Source organism: Falco rusticolus, chromosome 10 (genome assembly GCF_015220075.1).
Source record: "Falco rusticolus isolate bFalRus1 chromosome 10, bFalRus1.pri, whole genome shotgun sequence".
NCBI lineage: Eukaryota > Metazoa > Chordata > Aves > Falconiformes > Falconidae > Falco > Falco rusticolus.
In genome coordinates, this window is record NC_051196.1 from 3625983 (window position 1) to 3647823 (window position 21841).

Below are 21841 nucleotides of genomic sequence, written 5' to 3' on the forward strand. Positions count from 1 at the left end.
ACAATGTTGATGCCGAACATAGCCAAGATGTTTCCCTCCCTCCCAGCATGGTTCAAGAGGCAACGGGGTGAATGCTCCCCCAAACAAAACCACCGAGCAAAACTTACCACTCTTAGCAAATTCCGACGCTCTTTGAAAGTGGCACAGCAACCAAGGATGCCAGTAACCATGACGACCACCCCAGCCACCACCAGAATATAAGCAGTTGCCGAATACGTGCTGGAGGAGAGCAGGCTGATGTAGTCACTCTTCTCAGCTAGGGTCCAGGTGCCCACCGCCATCACGGCCCCGCCAGCCAGCTGGGGAGGGGAGAAGCAAGCAGGTGAAGGGCATCTGATGTATGAATTTCCTCATCTCCCAGAGCAACTGTGCTGGGATACCAGGATGTGCCTCAGCTCTGGAAGCTAAGCTCATGATCTACACTAAAGGAAGGACTCCCAGAGGTCTCACTGGGACCAGGAGCAGGCCCCAGTCCGCTGGAGGAGCCGAGCTTCAAGGCAGCCCATTTAGCTTGCATCTTGGGCTGCCTGGGATGCTATCTGAAGCATCTACCTGTGTACAGCAATTCATACTCGGGCCTGAGCCTTCCCAAATGTAGCCACACCGGGCAAATAGGAAACAATGTCTACCGGGGTGCTACCCAGCAGCAGAGGGGAAGAAAACAGCTTTACATCAGCAAGCTTTCCACTGTTTGTCAGGGAGCAATACTACCCATAAATGACAACCATGCCCAGTATCTCCTTCCTAGACAATACATCTGGGGAGAAAGCAGTCAAGGAGCTAAACAGCCTGGCTGGTTAAACTCTAACCCTTGCAGCAAATGAGCACGGAGAAGCCAACCAGACTCCTAGCAGTCCCTTCTCTCTTTGCAAGCCTTGTGTCTCTGGAGGGTTCTTTGCAGCTTCTAGTAAGCTCAGACAGTTTTCCTTAAAGGTCTGACACGGACACTCCAATGCTGTCCCAGGCAGCAAAGGAAAAGACAATGCTTTGGCATCACTAACTTTCTGGTGGAAAGCATGACTTTGGGAAGCTCTAGTGCGGACCCAGCTGCAAGAAGGTGTTTTGTTATCCTTGCTCTAGCTGTCTCACTCCACTGCCAGGACTCCCTCTGCCATTTTGAGGAGAGAAATGGCAAGACAATGGAGTCCTCAGGCTCTCTGAAAAAGCACGCCAGGTGAAAAACAAAGCCTGTTTTCCGGCTCCCTGTTATTTTCTATACTTGGTAACATGACCTAGAAACAGCCAGAGACTACAGCATCAAACCGTAACTTCTGCAGCCTGGGCAGGCGAGCCCAAGGGATGGGACTGCAGCCCACAGCATGAAATCTGTGTACCGCTGATGTCAGTGCTTTCTGCCAAAGACTTCATCAAGCCCAAGATCTCTGTACTCCTGACACCAAAACTGCAGTGCCCTGTCAGTTCCTCTGAAACAGACTGAAGTTTCTTACCCAGAAAAAGAAGTTGAAGATGAAGAGCAGGTACTTGAGACAGATGGTCCCACATGTTTCCTTCTTTTCGGTATACTCACGCATCTTTCTGGCTCAGTGAGTTCCTGGGGAAAAAAAAAATAATCAGAAAAGCTTGAGTCAGTCAGTCATCACACCCCCTCTCCCAAAAGGCCAGCATTACTGCTCTCCTCCTGCAAGAGCTCACACTTCCAACCTGTTGCTGAGGTAAGGCAGTGAGCAAGCCGTTCAACTGACTTCAGGGATGCTGAAGTGCATCAGACACTGCTTGATAAATAAAGAGCTCCTGTATCCATCTGGGTGACCTACACGGCACAAGACCTTGCGCAGTGCAAAAGGGAGGCAGATGGTACCAGCCAGTGGCCTTCCTGTACTGCCTTCATCCTCCTCCTCTCTCTCCATCCTGCTGTCACTTCGGGAGACTCGTTTTCCTTCAGATCACTACTTGCAGTGGAGGGATCAGACCCACCGTTGTGCAAAAGGTCAAGCCAAAACCATGAATTGTGATCAACATTACGGTGAGGAAACTTCAGCACAGTTCATGCTCACTTCTTCCTATTTCAGCTGAAATAACCAAGATTTTTCTGGATAACCAGTCTGGGGCTTCGTTTATCTGGCTCCTGCCTGCAGCCTGTAACTGCTGCTTCGGAAGGCAGTGACAGAAACCTCTGTCTTTGACATTTACGGAATAATCTGTCTCCAAAGAATATTCTTTCCTCACTGGCATTAGTTACAACTGCCTTAAATAGATCCCTCTCTTAAGTTTGAGCTATTTTTAATCTTTGCAACTGTAACTGGGAACATGCTTGTTATCCACTCAAATGCCCTATCCTTTTTGAACCCCAGCAATACACTGGAATAATGAATTTTCTTCTTCACTCTGCTTATTTCTCATGGCCCTTCCCAGGGGCCAACTGTCTCCTAGGGCAGCTGTCCCAGCTATTAAGAGGCAGAAACATAACCATCGGCTTCAGATGATCTGACAGCATAAAACGCCGCTGCAGATACGTAACAAATGGGAGTCCGCTGTGGGTCAGCCCCAGTGCAGTGTTACAGATCTGCAACACTCCTGAGCAGGTTTCCCTGAAGTAGCTCTGCAGCAAGTGCAGCTCCATGTCACTTCACTGTCGCCTGTTGATGCCAGAAGACCTGAACCTCTCAAAAACAAAAAAAATACTCTCACCACTGCCTGGCCAGGCAGACCGGACAAAAGCATTGCCCAGAGCATCACTGCCAGTATCATCTGTGTGAGGTAGTTTGCAAAAGTGCAACCAAATCCACACCATCTCTCCTGCATTCAGTTAAAAAATCTCCCCTTTCCTCCCCTACCAGCCAGCAGCGAACGATGCAAACATCTTGCACCCATACCAGAGCAAAATGCTTTATTAAAGCAGCAGTTTCCCTGGAAGCAGGCAGGCGAGCAGTCTCTCCCTTTTTCCAGAGATATAGGCTTCATGTTCGCTTAGATGACAAAGCTTCTTCCCACAAGTGATGTGAGCTTCCTCCGGGGACCCACTGCAGCTGCAACCCAGCCACGCAACCCATACAGACGCTCATCTACCTTGGCAAGCCCACTGCCAAACACCTGACAGTAAAAGAAAGTGAGCAAAGGGTACACACGGCCAGGCTGCACATCGATCGCCTCTCAGGCTGGGTCAGTCAGTAGCATCTTTGCCACTACACTGCTAATACCTGGCTTTACAGGCAGATGTACCAAGGCTGGGAACAGCAGCTGCCCATTCTGCGGCGTAATTTTATTTTATTTGCAGGGAACTGTTTCCTTTCACGTCACGCCAGCCCACTTGAAAACCCCAGCCAGGCCTGTGCTTTAGAAACTAATAAATTAAGCTAACAGGGAAGGCGAGGGTGAGAAGATGCCAGCAGTCCCACCCGTGCCCGTTTCCCCTCACCATCTCACAAGAAAACATCTCTCTCTAGAATAACATCTGGCAACAACAGTTGGCAGCAGAAGGCTGTTTCACAGGCAAAGGGAACAGCTCCGAGATGGTGGCGTATATCAAGGAGAATAACTCTTCAGAGCTATCTTCAGAAGCGATCAGAACCTCCAGCGATGCTCAGATTAATTACCCTGTTGCAGCAGAAACAGGCCTGGGGCATCAAGGAGAAATGGCTGCTGCTGGTACCGTAGGCACTGAACAGACTTGTAAATTCTCAATGAGAAAACGCCCTGTGAATGCAACGTTCAGGAAGGTGACAGATTTACGGTTCCCAGAGGCTTCATTTAGCCACAGAACAGACGGCAGCAGCGAGGCAGGTTCCCACAGCCACACACCCTGGCACAACCCAAAACAGGTACCTCAGCCCAGACCAGAGAGATGCCCTCCAGTAACAGATCTAAGGGCTGTGCTTGGCTTTTTGCCATCCCCTTCTAACATCAGCGCTGTCTGTAGAGGAAAATGCACCCCAAGTTTGCTGAAACTGACCCTGGTTCCTATCACTGATAGCCTGGGGAAGGTAATGATGCTTCCTGTCCTTGGGCTGGCTCCTTGGCCTAGTTCCCCGCTTGCTCCAGAGGATTTCAGGAACCTTTTCCCCTTCCCCTCAAGGTATGTCCCCCATCAAAAATAGGCCACTGCAGGTATTTCCATGTATGACCATACAGCAGGTGCTGGGCCCTAGCAAGGGATGCTAACTTGTCCCTCCTTCCAATCTGAGAGCTCAGAAACCCCAGACCAAGCGGCATCTTGTTCTGGTTGAGGACTGGGCAGACACACCACTGAGACTGTACTTGCACTCAGATGACAGTCTGAAACTCCCCCCGAGAGCAGGTCCTGCTCCACCAAGCACCACGTACAAGTCTTTCAGGCGGCTCGACTTCGCTGCTGGGAGGAGAGGATCTGCCTGTTTCCAGAAAGCTGGCAGGGAACAGCTGCAGGTTTATAAAGCAGGGTGATTCACGCAGGGATGGCAGGTCATGAATCAGAAAGCAATCAGGGCTGTCTCCTGTTTGATCTATCCCTCCTAGCCAGGAGCAGAGCTTATGGCACTGGCTGTCTCTGCATGCTTAATGACTCACCCAGCGAGCTATTCAGGGAAAGGCAGCTCTCTCCAGACCCTCTTTTTGGAAGTGTTTGTGCTCCTTGCCTCACACAGGGTGACCTGGCACCTCCTGTCGCCTGCAAAGACAGGGTTAGGCTGTACGGAGCTGTGCTGGTCTTCAGAGCAAGTAAGGGCAGGAGACGCCAGAGAAACGCCTTTCCCAAAGAGCCCAGGCAGCAGGAAGGAGAGCCACAATCCGTCTCGCAGGCTAAGTGTGACCTAGGGCTCTGAGCCTCCGGTGCTGCACCACAGCGCTGGGATGAACATGGGGGGCCCCATCCTGAATTCCCTGACGTGACCAGGGTCTCTTGGCTTCAGTCATCTTTATAACAGACCCTCAGAAGTGAACACAAATCACTCTTGAAACCAGACAAGCAGCAGCAACATCAGCTAACACACACAGTTGCATCCTATTTTAAAATGCTGAGGCAAAGGTCTATTCTGAATCACATCGGTAATTGCGAATGAGCTCTCCAGTGGACAGAAAATGGCAAGCTATGCCACAGTGGTGTATTTACCAATGCATTAAAACATATTAATTAGACATGAGCTTCATAATGGGAAGCACTTTGCTAATTGAAAAAGTGGTTAGAAGACCAAAAGCACTCCCATAATGAAGTTCACTTGGTCCAGTTCCATAGACAGGAGCTTCATCAGCAAGTTAAATTTAAGCAAGCAATCATGGGATACAGGCTGTGATGTTTAATACAATGAATACAGGTATTTTTATCTAATTCACCAGAAATCAAGAACAGGTTCCTACTATGCCCACACACACTGTGATGTAAGTGACCAGGAGAAAAAATGCTCTAACTAAAACAAAATACATGAAGACGGGAGGAAAAAACAAGGACAAACTCAGTGCAACAGAACTGCGCCTGAAAGGGAGGGTTAACAGTTTGAAGATTAATTCAAGAAACTGGGAGTTGAACAGCTCGAACCCAGTTCTCCACTCTGACACAGACTTTGTGCATGGCCTTGGGCAAGTCCCTTAGTCTGTCCCCTGCCTCTGCTCCTCCTCTCCAGTGCAGGATCCTCATCCTCCCCTAAGCCCAGTGATGTTGTAAGGATCTACACTGAGAACCCCTGCTGACAGAGGAATGCAGGCAGGACAGGCTCCAGGTGACAGGTGTTTTGGCAAAAGCCCTACAGCAACACCATTTCACTGCCTCAAAAGTGGTTTTGCCAGTATGGGCTACTTTGGCCAGTGAACTGGAACCACCTCTTTGGGGGTTAGTAAAATCCATACTTATAATGAGAGAAAACGTCTGGTAAAGTGATTTTGCCAACCGTTTACAAGACGTGCTGGCTCAAATACATCAAAGATTGCAAGATGCTAGTAATGAAGTATGAGAGAATGGAGTAATAATGAAGCACCTACACAAAAAGCAAGAAGGAAAAGGATGACCCACATATACAAATACCTCAAAAAAAGTAAAAAGAAAAAGAGAGTGAGCTCATCTTGCCCTGCCTGACTGCAAGCCACAACCCACCAGCTGGGTAAGCATACACAGTGCATGACTGCCAGGCAAAGCAGTGGTCACCTCAAAAGTGAAGCCATTCCATGGTCTGATTTTCTTGGGCTCTCATCCTACTGAGACTGAACCTTAGGACAAACCGGGTAACAGGAATCCACCAGAAGTTGAGCAGTTTGTGCAGTGCTTGTGTTCCCAGGTGCTCAGCACCTGGAACTGGAGCCAAACCGCTGTTTTGTGGCATCAAGCCACCTAAAACCTCAATGGCAGGACTTGCTCTGCTTATCCCACGCCAGACCACTGTATTTTTATTTGCAGGCCCAAAGGCCCACACAGGCGTGCACCCACATGCCAGCTCAGAAAGCACGTGGCATGCACGCACACACACACACTCCTGCTGGCGAGACTTTCATTTAGTCATCACCGACATCACTTGGTACATTTGCCTCAACTTGCACAGTAACAGGACTTAATTAAACAGCAAAGAAAGCCAGGCCCGCAGGCTTTTTCTGCACAACCTGCCCTAAAGCAGTGTCTGACAGATGGGGAAGAAGCCATGCCAAAGCAAATGAAATAGCTCCCAGGCCATTAAAAGCGTCATTATTTTTAAGTATTGATTTTTGAATGATAGCAAGAAAATTGATATCCAACACATCCGTAATGTCTATTTCATAATAACTTGTATGCCAGCAGTTAGGTAACTTCTAACACCTTTGCCAACATGCACAAGAAAGACTCGCTGCAGGACACCCCTCCGCACCTATCCTGCTATGAAAATGGAGCCCGCAAAGGGCTGCAAGTCCAACGCTGTCAGCCCTCTGCCAATACAGCCACCTCGCACACGCAGCGGGCACGCTGCCACCATGCTGCAGTTTATCTGTGTGAGCTGGGCCGGTAACCCTGGCCTGGAGGCAGCTCTGGGCAAACAAAGACGACCGTCCCCTCCCTGGTATGCACAGTGCAGGTGTGGGCCAATAACCTATTACCTTCAGCAAACTGACTGAAGACCTCGTTCTCCAGCAAGGCTAAACTCCAGCCTTTGAAAGCATGACCTCTCCAAGCTCCCTCTCTGTAAGATGAAAATATTACCACCGCCACTTTACCTACCCCACTGAACATCCTCAGAAAAAGCCTCCAGCCGCTTATCAACTTGCCAGCCCATCTCGCACAGCCCAGAAAGCAGCCAGAAGTCATGAAGTAAAGCCTTCCCAGGAGGGGAACTCTAAAGCTTGCAGGTGAAGAGCCCTGATTTACACAACTACCGAGTACCATTATCCACCCCAAACCAACAGTCAACAGCCTTGACGCTGACCTTTCACCACCAAAGCAGCTCACAGCACCAGCGCAAATGTGCAGTCCTCTTCAAGTGCTCTCTTCCAACCCCTCTCTCCTTGCTGGCTCTGGTCCTCCACTGGATTCAGGAAAGCAGAAAGCTGAAAAAGAAGAGAGATACAGAGAATCACAAACCATGTCAAAGATTATTCCGGGAATCGGTATTTGATAACATTCTTCGGCATCACGTCTTCCTTTTAATAAAGAGTGCCTGATTTCAGAATACAGCTTACACACACATTTGATTAAACTGCAAAAGGTGCACTGGATAATGGGAGAGAGCCTAACTGTGACAGCGTGAAGACCTTCGGACGGTAGGAAGCTGTCAGAGCAGGTTTATATTCCCTGCTGCATCCTTTTGTAAATGCTGCTATTGTTTCCATCAAGGCTGTGCAGACACCACGACAACTCATTCTAGTGCAAAAGGCCTGAAAGTAACCCCATGAGAAGCTCAGGAAGAAGACCCTTCTGAGCAGGGTGAAGCCCCAGGTGGTGTTAGTGCCTCAAAATGATCATTTCTCCTAACCCTCCCACAGGAACTGCCTGGGAAGAGGGAAGTGGTGGGCAGAACTCATTGTGTACATCCATCCTCTGCTCCCAGGGCTTACAAGCCCCAGGATACAGAGCACAAACCAGAGCAGGGCACATGCAGAGAACACACACACTAGGAAGTCACCATTTTCTTCAGCCTCTACCACTGCTGAAGCATAATCAAGACACGGGTCCTAAGCACCACCAGGTTCTGCTGGAAAACTGCTGCCCTGAACTCCCCTGCCACTGCAGGGTGTCCCTCAGACCGGCACAGAGCCACAGGAAGGTGCTGTCAAGAGGTTGTTTCTCCACAACCTTACTACATTTATCATAAAATCATAGCACGGTTTGGGTTGGGAGGGACCTTTAAAGGTCACGTAGTCCAACCCCCCTGCATTGAGCAGGGACATCTTCAACCACACCAGGTTGCTGAGCCCCATCCAGCCTGGCCTTGAACACTGCCAGGGATGGGACATCTACCATCCCTCTGGGCAACCTCTGCCAGTGTTTCACCACCCTCATCATAAAAAATTTCTTCTATCTAGTCTCAGTCTGCCCTCTTTAAGTTTAAAACCATTATCCCTTGTCCTATCACTACTGGCCCTACTAAAAAGTCTGTCCCCACCTTTCCCGTGAGCCCCCTTCAAGTATGGAAGGCGGCTGTCAGGTCTCCCCGGAGCCTTCTCTGCTCCAGGCTGAACAGCCCCAGCTCTCCCAGCTGCCCTCACCGAGCGGGGCTCCAGCCTCTGCCCATCTCTGTGGCCCCTCTGGCCCCGCTCCAACAGGCCCGTGTCTCTCCTGTGCTGAGGACCCCAGAGCTGGACGCAGCGCTGCAGGGGGGTCTCACCAGAGCGGAGAGGAGGGGCAGCATCCCCCCCTTGCCCTGCTGCCCACGCTGCTGGTGACGCAGCCCAGGGCGCGGGTGGCTTTCTGGGCTGCGAGCGCACGTTGCTGGCTCACGCCCAGTTTCCACCCACCAGCACCCCCAAGTCCCTCTCCGCAGGGCTGCTCTCCATCCTTCACCCCGTATCCATACTGGGGGCTGCCCCGACCCCGGTGCAGGACCTGGCACTTGGCCTGGCTGAGCCTCAGGAGGTGCAGGTGGGCCCACTGCTGGGGCTTGTCCAGGTCCCTCTGAACGGCATCCCTTCCCTCAGGGTCGTCACTGCGCCACTCAGCTTGGTGTCACCTGCAGACTTGCTGGGGGCGCGCTCGGTCCCACTGTCCGTGTCACTGGTGAAGATATCTAACAGTACTGGTCCCAGTATGGACCCCTGAGGGACACCACTGGTCACTGATCTCCATCTGGATTTTGAGCTGTTGACCACTACCTTCTAGATGTGATCATCCAGCCAATTCCTTACCCACCAAGCAGTCCGCCCATCAAAGCTGTATCTCTCCAGTTTAGAGAGAAGGTTGTGTGGGGGACTGTGCCCAAGGCCTTACAGAATCCAGAGAGGTGACATCTGCAGCTCCTCCCTTGTCCACTGATGTAGTCACTCCGCCACAGAGAGGCCACTAGGCTGGTCAGGCAAGACTTGCCCTTGATGAAGCTGTGCCGGTTGTCTTGAATCACCTCTCTGTCCTCCGTATGCTTTAACACAGCTTCAGGATCTTGTTCCGTGATCTTCCCAGGCCCAGAGGCTGACAGGTCAGAGTTCCAGCGGTCCCTTTCTGCCCTTTTAAAAAATGGGTGCGATGTTTCCCTTTCCCCAGTCACCAGGGCCTTCACCTGACTGCCATGACTTTTTGAATATCGTGGAGATACATCAACCAGTTCCCTCAAGATCCTGCGTCTCATCATGTCCCATTCTGTATGTTCAAGCTCCTCAGGTGGTCTCAAACCTGATCTTCTCTTACAGTTGGAGGGACTTTACTCCCCCTGTCCCTGCCTTGAGGTCCATCCACTCGAGACGTGTGCTGTTGAGTACCTCAACCTTCTCCTCACTCATTGTGACCAGTTGCCAGTCATGTTCACTGGTGAGGTACATGTTCTTTGGCCTTGCTTTTCTGGCTGACATACCTACAGAAGCCCTCCTTATTATCCTAGCAGCTTGTTGCTCATGCCGTGTGCACTGGTGCAGAAGCACTTCAGCTGGGCTGTTGGCTACGTCACCTTTTTAGAGGAACACACCTTAATTCCTTTGAGGTACTTCACTGGTATTTCCCTCTTGGCTCCTATTACCTCAGAAGCCCCTGGCTCCTCTCCGTAAGATCTGAGGCATGCTCCAGTGTACCCAGAACACTGCAGAGCAGCAGGCTAAGGGCCCTTCCTAGCAGCCTGTCCCTCTAACCTTGGCATGTCATCCCATGGCTTGTCATGTCTGTGAAGGTAGCTAGGCTGAATAAGGCTGCTGTAACGGAAAATGGTGTCCAGCACCCCTTCTGTCCCCTGCTTTTCTAATATAAAGGGTCCCAAACCTTTTGCAGTCGTTTGTACTGCCACATGCCCAGCCACCTCACCCTCAGCCCACAGCGAGCAGGTTCAATTCTCCCTGCAATCCGTTTCCATCGGCATGGCAGGCAGCAGGATGGAGAATAGCAATTCTTTCTCCCTAACCTGTCTGTTTGGGTACTGAATTAACGATCCTTTGATCTACACCCTGACACTAACTGACTTCACAGCCTAAGGCTTAAACTCGTATTTACTGCCCGTACCGGGATATGGAAGCAGTAATATTTCCTGACTTGCCTGGGTGGGATAATGGGGTGTTTGCAAACCACCCAGCAAGGGAAAGAAGTTAGTTTTTATTAGCAGATCGAATTTAACACAATTCATGACCATTTTAAGTTACTATTATCTTCAAGGAGAGGTTCCTGCAGCCCTTTACCTAGCATAGTATGGGTGACACACCTTCATTTGTAATTAGCTTGCTTACCCTTGCTTCCATTCCCTATGAAAAGGAATGCTCTGGTAAGAGCTAGAAACTTGTTGATTCACATTACTATGTAGCCTCTAGACCACAGAAACATCTCTTGAAACAGTGGAAAACCCAGCACCTGAGCCACCGAGAAGCAGGCCAAAAAACCCCCTGGAAACATCAAAGACCAGACAAGGGAGCCTTCTGAGGAACTGGGGAGAGGAGGGAAGGCACAGCAGCACAGTCACCTGCAAAGCAAGCAATAGTTCTGAAGCACCCTCAGTCCCGAGGCTGAGCAGCCCTTGTGCCCTGCCATTTATCCATCTGCTGCACACTGCTCCCACCCTCCTGCCCCTTCGGAAGAGGAAGCGGAGCCAAGAGGCAAAGCTGAGCGCTGACCCAGGATGCAAAGCGGAATGCTTTGCTTTCCATCTCAGCATGTTGGAACGTGCTGGGAAGTCAATGTACTTGTGGTTCTAGGGCTAGGGAGAACGCAAAACACGAGCCAGACATCCAGTGAGGCAAAGAGGCTCCTTCTCAGGAATTGTCATTTATACTTGGGGGGGGGGGCGGGGCAGGCACACAGAACAGATTTTGGTCCAAACCCCTCCTCCCTGACCCTTCCCATGGAAGCTGAACTCATCTGGCCCTGCTGAATGACATTCCCCAGACCACAGCCTGGAAACTGCCTTCATCTTCTTCTGCCTGTTGTCTAAACTGATGACGTGCTCCTGAGGGCACAGTCATCTTCCTCAACTGTACAGCACCCAGCACAAAAGGATTGCGCCCCGAGCCTTTTAGGCGCTGCTGAGAGGTGAGGAATACAGAGCAATGTTTCCCAGCACATCACGGGCTCCTACCAGGAATGGGCACAGTGGTTCTGGGAGAGGTGGAGACAACTTGGAAAGCCACCTACATTCCACAAGAAGATCACCTGGCAGACCCCTCTTGGCCCTACCTCTTCACTGGGAGAGCACCTTTCTGAAGAAATAAGCAAGATCCCATCCTGGGAGTTTGGGAGGATCTCACCTCAGCGCCTTCTGGGTCCAGACATCATCTCCACGGGCACATCATGGTCCTGCGGTCATCCCTTGGGATGCTTGCCAAATGCCTCCTTTCTTCTACCCTGGCTCGAGCTGCTGCATTTGAATAGATCCCACAAGAGAGATGTAGACCCTTAACTCCTGCTAATTTTGATGACAGTCAGGTATCCAGCAAGGAATTGTGTGCCTAATACACCTGAGGAGCTGTCTGCTCTTTGAGACAAGAGCTGTCTCTCAGGAGAAGAGCACTTAGCCCTTCCACCCATTTTTTCAAGACTGTTTACTCCCCAGGTGAGGGACTCACTGAAGCCTAAATAACAGCAAGCATAAATTTCAAACTCAGCAAGGATTTACACGTTCAGCACCACACACATACTTGTGAATTAAGGGGTTTATGAGCGGGTTAATCAAACCTGGGCAAGGTGGCGGCTGGCTTTGGGATCCTTGAAGATAAAAGGAAACTCAGCGTGAAATCAATTTCACAACCATTAAGAAAAATAAAGCGTGAGAGAGAATGAAAGAGTGATTGAGCATGTTTGGGACTCTGTGCGTCTGTGCTCTAGCACTCTTTTAGGACAAAGCAAACAAAAAATCCTTCACAGGGTGCTCTGGTCCTAACAAAACATACACAACCACCTCCTGCGAGCAGAAAGCCCCTGTCTGCTGCTCCCAGAAGTGGATAACCAGGGAAACAAACTGCCCCTCCAAGCACCCTGTCCCCACCGCGAGCTGGAGGGCCGGCCAGAGACCGGCACGCACTGCACGACCAGCAGGAACTCCTTCTGCGTCAAACAGCATCCTCTTGTATCTCATAAGGCCTCCTTTATCCCAAAGGATCCTGAAGCACTTTACGCTATTTATACACAGGAACCACTTCACTAGTCGTTGAACTGAGGAGAGGAACAATAACCGCCTCTTTTCTCTCACTCAAAGCGCAGAAATCAGTGCCTGGCATGTGTTTGCAGAGAGCTCATAGCAGCGAGGGTTTGCCACAACCAGGAACAACAGTTCAGATCGGTCAGGCTTAGCCAACAGACACGACAAACTCTTCACTGCAGCCTATCAGTATTTTAAATTCTATTTTCCCAACTCAACCCACCCCAAACAAAAAAAACCCCACAGTGCCCGTGAATAGAGTTGTGGTGGGGTTTTTTTTTTTGGGGGGTGGGGGTGGGTGGGGGGGGTGTTTTTTAAAGCAGGGCTTTGTCTGCACTGGAGAACTTACCAGTAGCATTAAACCACATTTCTCAACAAAACAATTTGTGCAGAATCAGCTTTCCGCCTGATCCCTTCCCATTCATTACCTTCCTATTCATTACATTCATTTTCTGCTCAGCTTTCAGAGGCAAAGCCACTGGGTCCTCAGCGTTTTCAGGGAGCACTCACAAAACCTCCCTGCCCTGTAGCCATGCCAGCACTAGGACCAAGCCAACAAGCACTAAAAATCCTGGGAGGATAAAAATCCTCCCAGCCCCCACAAAGTCTATTCAGGCAATTCTGTACATGAATTCAAAGTGCTCTCCAAACAATGCAGCGATGACAACTATTTGTTCACTCCCTACAAATCGCTGGGATTTTACACTGTGGTTTGAGCTTAGGGCAAAGACTAACCTAAGAACACGTGCTACGTTGTAGCTAGCACAGAGTCACTCAAAATTTGGCTGCGGTCTCACTGCAGAGGTACTTTCAGTTTTAATTCCCCACCAACTCTGCAGTGAGAAGGTGACTAGCTAAAAGCCAGTAGATTTTCCACCTACCCACAGCAGCAGGTACGTATCCCATGGCAGGTCATCATCTTCACCTCACCGAGCTCATGAACGAATTGTGGGACTTTAAATCCCACTGTCAAAAATACATGAAGCAGTTTTTGGAAGAGAGGGCAGGCAGCCAGTTTGCCACCATAGGGTACATTTCCAGCTTCTCAATGACACAATGTTTTATAATCTTACTGCCTGGAAGACCCTTTCCCTCCTCAAAGCACCCCAACAAAGAAAAAAAGATGTAACACGTTGTAATAGAAGCACAGACAGATCAAGCGACTCTCCCAGCAGAGAGAAGGGGTGGATTCGCTCTCCTTGCATCTCAGCATCCATCCTCCATCTGCTGAGCTATTCCATCCTCTGGAAAAGCACTGCAGAACATGAAGCTGTAAAACGCAAAGTTTTCAAGCTACTTGTTAGCACTGCCCTGCCTGTGCCTGAGACACATGACTGCAGACAGCACAAAGCAAGAAGCACATAAAAAGCTGGCAGCAGCTTTAGCTTTTGCACAAAACCTGTTTTGCTTTGAGTAGGCTCTTCCTGTTCGAAGTTTCAGCAGTGTAAACAAACAAAACAAAAACCTCTGGAGTCAGCTCATGGATATCTCCCAGGCAGCTCATCTGTTTCAACTCCACAAAGATCGTAGTAACTGAGAAGGGATCTGACAGTGGAAACTACAGTTAACGGTCTTACTGCTTCACCCATGTTGCTGATTAGCTCAGGACCGGTGCCAGGCATGCCAGAGAAAACCTCTCAACATGTCAGCGACGGAGCAGGTACCTGCGGTCCTAGGAACAGGGCAACCCACTCCTGCAGCGTCCCAGCGCATCAACAGAAAAGGGAGCATCATGCAGCCACAGAACGGGGCGACAGCAGCTCTCACCTCAGCATGGCAGCTGGAGAGATACCTGTGACATCTTTAGGAGCCTCCCTCCCTACCTAGGGCAGCCACCTCATGCGGGAACACGCTCGCACCTCTAATTACCCACTTTGCTAGCAGCAGCACCAGGAATGGCCAAGAAGTCTCTTCTGCCCATAGGTCCTTATATATCCATGATGTCTGCGTCGCCAAGGCTGTTTTGGAGCGATCATTGAATGCTTTGAGGACTTACATTCCTCTCCAGAGCTAAAAACATTTTACTAGAGTCAGATCAAATATCAAGCACAGTCAAGGGCAAATTAAATGACATTTCATTTCCCAGAGCTGTAAGTCCAAGTCCATAGGAGCTGCCTCTCTCCTGTTGCTATAGGAGCGATGCAGGAAACAATGCTCAATCCACGCTGCTTAAGGCTGCCTTGAAAAGGACCATTCTTCCAGTAAATTAAACAACCCCCAGCCAAAAATAAAACATTCCTCCCCCTTCCGCCTTGCTCTTGTGTAGCAGGTTTTAATGACTCCACCAAACCCATTTACGCAGCTGTTTTTAGACCAGCCTGCAAACTTGACAGGGAGGCACCAGCAGGAGAATAAATAACTGGGAGGCAAGGGCTGTCCTCCAGGAAATTACTTGCTGGCCCTTCGCCAAGGCTAGGGGCAGGGGAAAAAGATAAAAAGAAGTCCCTGACCCCAGAGCACATGCCAACCAGTTCTAAAGAAACCTCCCAGCCGCAAGCCCTGATCAACCACTTCCCTGAAACACCTCGCTCCACCAGCCCGTACGCAGACCTGCAGGCAGAGGCACCAGGAGTTGGGCTTGCTCAGGACCTCTCCGCCACTTCAAATACAGGCACAGGCAAAGGGCAGCTCTCCACCAAGGGTACAGAGCTATCACCACTGCAAAACTCGGGCCAGTCTGTCTCAGCGTATCATCCGTTTCATTTAGAGCTGGCAGGAATAAGTAACTGGGAAAGGGTTCCTCTAACAGCTGCCAGCACAAAACAGCTGGACTTCAAACGAAGCTGGGAAATCCTACCTGGGATTTCTCCACCACCCCACCCCCAGGTTACCCCTGCCCTGTATGAACAAACTTCATGAAATGAAAGCCTAAAAGGAGTTTGAAACTTAATCCTCCCCATCCCCCCACCTTGTAGGTCAATTTTCAAGTCAAGAGGGAGTATATAATCTCATCTGATCTCCTGTTATTTTAAAGGTTAAAATTTTAAAGGCTAAAAGGAGTCTCTGCAACTCTGGGATACCCTAGATTAACCCTCAAATACCAGGAAGCCTCAGGAAGACTTTAAGAGATGGGAGAAACCACATACTTTGTCCCTTGGGAGCCTCTCCAAATGCTACTAGCACATACTCAGAATTCAGACCACTTCGCTGAGCTCAGCAGAAAGCAGCAGCACATTTGCCCCTGCACATTAAGAGACAGGAACACAGCAAACATCCAGCGTTGGGCAGGCTTATCATCTGTCTCTCTGTGTGCCCCATGCCATTAGTGAGCAGCAGGAGAAAAGCAGTCCACAGCACTGTTCCCTTGTAGGTTAAGACACTCAGTAAGTCCTTAAACATTAAAAGCAAAAAAATATTCAGAGAGAATCCAGGAACACCACAGCCAAAAGTTTCTGAAGAAATCGAGGAACTACCTTCATTTTGGCCCAAGTTTCAGTCAGTACTTAAATACCCGCTGTGAAAATGAGGGCCCTCTAGGATATCAAGGGAACCTGGAAACCAAAACCCGCTTCTTGCTTCTGAAGAATTTAGATAAAACTCTAAAATCCATTCTGGAAATAATCAGGGCAATTCTGAGACAGAAAATAATCCTCCTATTACTGACCTCAGGTGAAAGGGTGTTTCAGCACTGACCACCCTCCTGCCTCTCAGAAGTTCCTCACTGCAGTGGTGCATGTGCAGGCAGCAGCACCTGACTTGATAACCACTAACCACGTGTACAGACACAGGAGAACAAAAAAAGACTATTTGGTCAGGGTGACAGAGGGAGAGGGCACCTGAACTGGCCCGACATGATTATCAATGTCAAAAACTGGGAGGATACTGCTGATGTGCAGCAGTTATGCCCTTCATACACAGGCAAACCAGGTTCCCACTTACACGCTGTAAATATACCACTGATAAGAATTACATTGATACAGCTGCACTGATTTAATTTGGATATTTCACTGCTCTCTAAATTGGCTTGCTCCTCCCTTCTTTTTTTTCTGAGAACTTGTTAAAATTCTGGATGAAGTAGCAAACAATAAACTCCCTTTTTTCTGCAAGGGGTTTTCTTCCACATAGAGACAGATGCAGCCAAAGCAAAGCTCGTTAAATCAGTGAAAGCCGAGTTTTTTCCCCTGCAACTGTGTCTGCTTTTCCTGCTCCCAGCTTTCTGGCAGCACACCGGGGAGCCAGGATCCACGCTTCCCCAGTGCCTGACCAGCTCTGAGGGTAAATAAATGGTCTGGTGAAGTCAGCCACCGGGATTTTTCTCCTGCTGTAAGCACAATGGTTTCAGTTCCCTTCCCTCCAGTCTGGGGCCACACTGCACACACTGGAGGTAAGCCCTGGGCAGCGCACAATGGACAGAGCAGCTTTTGTTAGTCTGCAGAGCCCATCTGCGAGGCTGAGCACAGCCTCATTCCCCATGTACAGCACAGGAGCTCGGCGCAAAGCCTGTACTATTTCCCCACTCAAGATGAGGAAAAAACCAGCAAACTGGGACTCAGAGGCACAGAAACCAGCCCGCCACTTCCCACTCCCCAAATATAGACACAGGTCCTCCCAATAATGGGAAATTTATCCCTCCAAAACCACTCTGACTGGGCAAGGTAAATCGGAGCCCACATCAAACCCCCCACCTCACCTCTGGCAGACCCCACCTAAGCCCAGACTCGCAGTGACGATGGAAGAGGGCCACCCCTTACAGCCGGGGGGACCTGCCGCTGCCAACAGGAGCTCGCAGGCAGCTCAACTAGTCAGCCAGCTGTAGTTCCACACGGGACTGGACCCATCCCTTCTATGCTACAACAGCCGAACCCCCAAGCACGAAGCCCAACACTTTCCCATGGGCACGGCCCTTGATCCCAGCACTCGCCACACACAGCTGAGACCCCTCCTTGCTCCAGCGCTGGCCGCTCCAAGGCAGTGCTTGCCACACACGTGTCCCCGTGCCCGGCTTGCCCGCTCGCTGTACACTGCCGTGACTGCACACGCAGCTGCCCACCGCCTCCCTGGGAGCTCTGCAGGCAGCTCACAGCGACCATGAAGAAAAACAACAAGTCACCTCTGTTTCCAGGGCACTGCGTGGGGGAAATGTGGGATATGAATTCCTCCCTTCTGGATTCCACTAAAGCTAGGAAGAAAAACTGACATTCACAAGCCATGACTCACTCCTGCCCTGTCCAGCACACCAGAAGTCCCACTCACTGGCTGACGTGCCAGAAATGGCATCTGCCAACTGGCTCACTCTATAAATTTGACCAAAACAGTCCTTCCCCCTTATTTTCTTTATTGTATTTGTTGCAGTGTGGTGGTCACTGAGGATCAGAGCACTCCCTGAAAACAACCACACAGGCATCGTGGCTGTTGCTCTGGCAGATAACAGGTTAGCAAGGCTCAGAACATGATCCACTTCACACAAAACAAAAACCTCTTCCCCAGAAATTCCTACCTCAGACCACATTTGGTCCCCTTTTTAACTGGATCTCATTAGTGAAGAAGTCAAAGAATCCACTGATCATACTCCAGCTACGCTGGTAAGTCATACACTTGTATTACAGAGCTGCCAAGGATGCCTCCACTGACCCCCACAGAGCACAATTCCTGACTGCCCCTGCTTCTCCCACTAGACCAGTATCCTGCCACCACTAGCAGCTACTCATGATTGTACCCCTCCACAGAGGAGCTGACTACGCTTTCAGTCCCGCGCTGAGCCTACTGCACTTCTGCCAGAAATGGACTTGCCGAGCTGCACAGCATTTCCCAGCTCGGACTGGAGAGCCGTAACCCCCCGACCAGCAAAGGGAACTCGGGTTAGAAACACGGACCAAGCTGATTACACACAAACGCAGCCCAGGCTGCCGAACACACCTCTTTCTTTGCCATGCAATGCCAGGAGTGCAAAATGGTAACTATCCTCCTGCTCATTCTGCCAAGAGTCTTATTACTGTGCAGCAGCCAGGATGCAGGACCAACAGGACTGACTGAATTCATTCCCTGGGATGCCAGGCTGCTGAGATCACACGGCAGGCAGGGTGAGAGAGATGCTCAGCAGCAACGCTGCTCTTACAGTGCTAATCCTTGCCAGGAGGGGCTAGCAGCGAACAGGACCTGTGCCATGGGGAAGGATGGTATGAGGTGCTCTCCGCAGAACTGACAAAACACCTCCTCCCCATGCCCCAGCCCTGCCGTTCCTCAGTTCCTCATTTCTCCCTCCACACCCTGGCTGCAGGCATGAGGTAGCAGGGAAAAGCACGTTTCTCACAGGTTGGGAAGATGGTCACCACCCTGGAGGAAAGCTCTGCCAAAATGCATGTGCAAAAATGAAGGGGAAAATGGGACGATTTTACAAACAGTGCCACTGTTCATCCCATTTTGGCTTTGCTGTGGCCAAAGGAAAATCATGTTCAGGGTCTGAAAGGCAGGATGAGCAAGCGAGATGGACTGAGACCTGGTCTTCACCTTCAGTACCTTGAAGGTTTTCAAACAACCACAGAGACTTAAGGTTTCTGTTCCTCACAGCCAGGGAAGCTGAGATGAGCTGTGACTTCCAGGAGTCACCCTCCCTCAGGCTTTCCATGACCTCAGCAGTCGGTGCGCACCCACAGGGAGAGCTGGAGATAGCCCAGTGCCGAGCCCTGGAGAGAGGAGAGGTGGGGAGCAGGAGAGCATCTTCTCAGGAGGTTTCAAGAGCAAGACTGATGAGGCCACTGGGGATAGCAGCAGTAGACTGGGACATCAAAAAGCAAAGCTCCCCCTTTTTGTTTTTCAGAGTCAGTGTACTTACCTTTATTTTTCTAAGCTTCTGTCTTAAACAGGAGGCACAAGAAAAACAAGAAAACAAGAAAAACAAGGCACAAGGAAAGTGACAGCATGATTGCTTTATAGGTGACCAAACCAGCTGGAAACATCAGGCAGGACGGTCTGCCACATACAAGCATTTACAGCGACAGAGATGTTACATGTAAAATACATGTAAACACATATTCTCCTCCTATGCATAACAAGTAGCCCAACACACTCCTTAGAGCAGAAGCCAAACTCTGTAGAAGCAATGAGTAAATTTACCTGTGCGATGACTCAACTAGAGGAGACATAGCTCATCAGTCAGCTGCTGCAGGGCTGTCTCACGAGCAAGAGAGTTGTTGCCTGGTCTGTGTATGTGCAATGGGAACAGCTAGAGCTGTGCTACAACTTTTATTAGCTGGGAATAATCTAATACGCCTGCTGGAAACTTCCGAACAGGGATAGATAGCACTCCATCAGCCACTCCCACCTAGCATTTTTGCTTGATAAGGGAATACAAGCAGCTTGCTTCCAACCCCTTGCCGAAGAATCTCACACCCATCAACATAAACTTTAGGAAGCTGCACCAAAAATACCCTTCACAGAGCCAAGATTTTGGCTGTATGTGCCTCACAGTACTTGAAGAGAAGCCTCAGAGTCCTGCCCACTTCCAAACTGGCATAAGACTTCCCTTCTGCACAAGCAGGCTGGGAAGCTAAAGCACTGGGGAAAAATCTTCTTGGGTGGGTATTCCCTGCTTACTCAGAAGACAGTTTTTGTCTTAGATCCAAGAGGAGAGCCACAGCCCCAGCTGGGCTGTCAAAGTTCCTCGTACTTGGTGCTCTGCTCTCTGCACTAAGAACAAACCCCCTTTAACACGCCTGCCTTGAGACAGGACAAAGAAAACGTGACTGTTAAGCTCCCACAAAACATACTGCAGGACAGACTAACCACCTTGGACTCCAGAGTAAAATGAGATGTCGCAAGAGTGACATTATCTCAAGCACATAGAAAAGGTGTGCTCTTATTGTTTACTGGAGTCAACATACAGCAGGGACTGCCCAGACTTTTACCAGGCAACTGGGGAAGTCTTTCTCCTCCACTGCAGAAGAACTCCACCAAGAAGGCAAGCCATTACTGAGAGAGAGCCACAGGCCAATCAATATATGCACCAGTGTGGAATAAACCATGCTTTTTGCAGAAACACAGCATATGGACAGAAAGGCATGCAGGTCAGGAACCCAAGGACATCATCAGGAAACTACAGAACAACGACATGACTTCAGGATAGTTACATGGAGGAGCTCAAAAGCGGCCGACTCCTCTGACGCATGACCGAAGCTTTCAGCCAGGACATCCAACTCCCAAGTACCGGCACCTAAGAGCAACCGTAGCAAACCAGAGCCTAGACCCACCTTTGCAAACCAGCACCACGATTTTGGTGGGGACCTGTCACCAGATGCCTCAAGTAAAGCGTAAGTGACGCTGCCCCAGACATTACCCAGCTTCCAACAATTTGCAGATTGGGAACTGCCTGTCCCAGGCACACAAAGCCCTTCAGAGAATCTGAATACGCCAGATACTTCTGCATCAGCTTTTCTAATTTCTGCTGAGCTCAACAACAGCTCAGAAGAGGCAGGTGCTCTGCTCCCTCCACCACAGGCTGTCACCTTTGGTAGCAGCAACTTGCACAGGAGGACTGCGATGGACCATTGCCTGACTGGTGACATGCCCAGGGCTCTTCAGCCTCAGCACCACCAGGAGGTAGATATCCCCTCACACCAAAAGCTTCCCTAAGAACCCAGGCAGTGGCCTCGCAGATGGTGAAGGAAACGCGTTTTGGCAACAGGGACTTGTTTCAAAACTGTTCCAACAAAAGGCCACCGCTGGGCATGACCTCTGATGGGTGATGCCATTTTAATAAAAGCTTGTTTGAGCGGACACTACGTGAAATCTCAGAGCAAGCCAGCAAGCACTGCAGGGGGACAAAGGAAACAAAGCACCTAGTTTAAGGGATGCTACAGAGCAGCCTGAAATAAAGGTGCGTCATTGCTAAAATTCAACAGGATACTGCACCAGGTTGGTTACAAAAGCCCTCCGGAAGAGTTGGGGCTTTTTAAATTTACAGCATTTATGTCCTTCACAGGATGACACAGAGCAAAGGCCAGCGGGACAGGCTCATGATGGCAAGCAGCGCTGCCGCACAATAACCCATGGCCATCACCTTCCCACCTGATCCGGCTTCCAGAAAATGAAGGAAGCGGCACACCGCCTGGGTCTGGTGGGATTCTGTGGCGAAGGAGGGCTGGCCCTTCCCCTCCCCCGCCTCCGCGGGCCCTACAAGCCCACCTGGGAGGCCAGGCCTTCCTCCTACACCGGGGAGACGGGCCAGGACCAAAGGCAGAGGGAGATAAACACCGTGACAG

General features: G+C 50.2%; 1 protein-coding gene across 7 annotated transcripts in view; it reads right to left on the reverse strand.

The window, feature by feature from the left end:
- CD151 (CD151 molecule (Raph blood group)) overlaps positions 1–21841 on the reverse strand; it is a 38246-nt gene that overhangs the window by 13571 nt on the left and 2834 nt on the right. For 3 of the 7 annotated variants that reach the window (XM_037402812.1, XM_037402810.1, XM_037402806.1), the window contains exons 2-4: positions 7314–7434; positions 1449–1552; positions 108–299 (exon numbers count right to left, since the gene is read on the reverse strand). In XM_037402812.1, the coding sequence (XP_037258709.1) occupies positions 108–299; positions 1449–1532 (276 nt within the window). In that variant the 5' untranslated portion in view covers positions 1533–1552; positions 7314–7434. Of the gene's footprint in view, positions 1–107; positions 300–1448; positions 1553–4503; positions 4604–7313; positions 7435–14503; positions 14897–19697; positions 20266–21841 lie in introns of those variants that run through there. The other 4 variants (XM_037402807.1, XM_037402809.1, XM_037402811.1 and 1 more) reach the window with 4 other exon arrangements.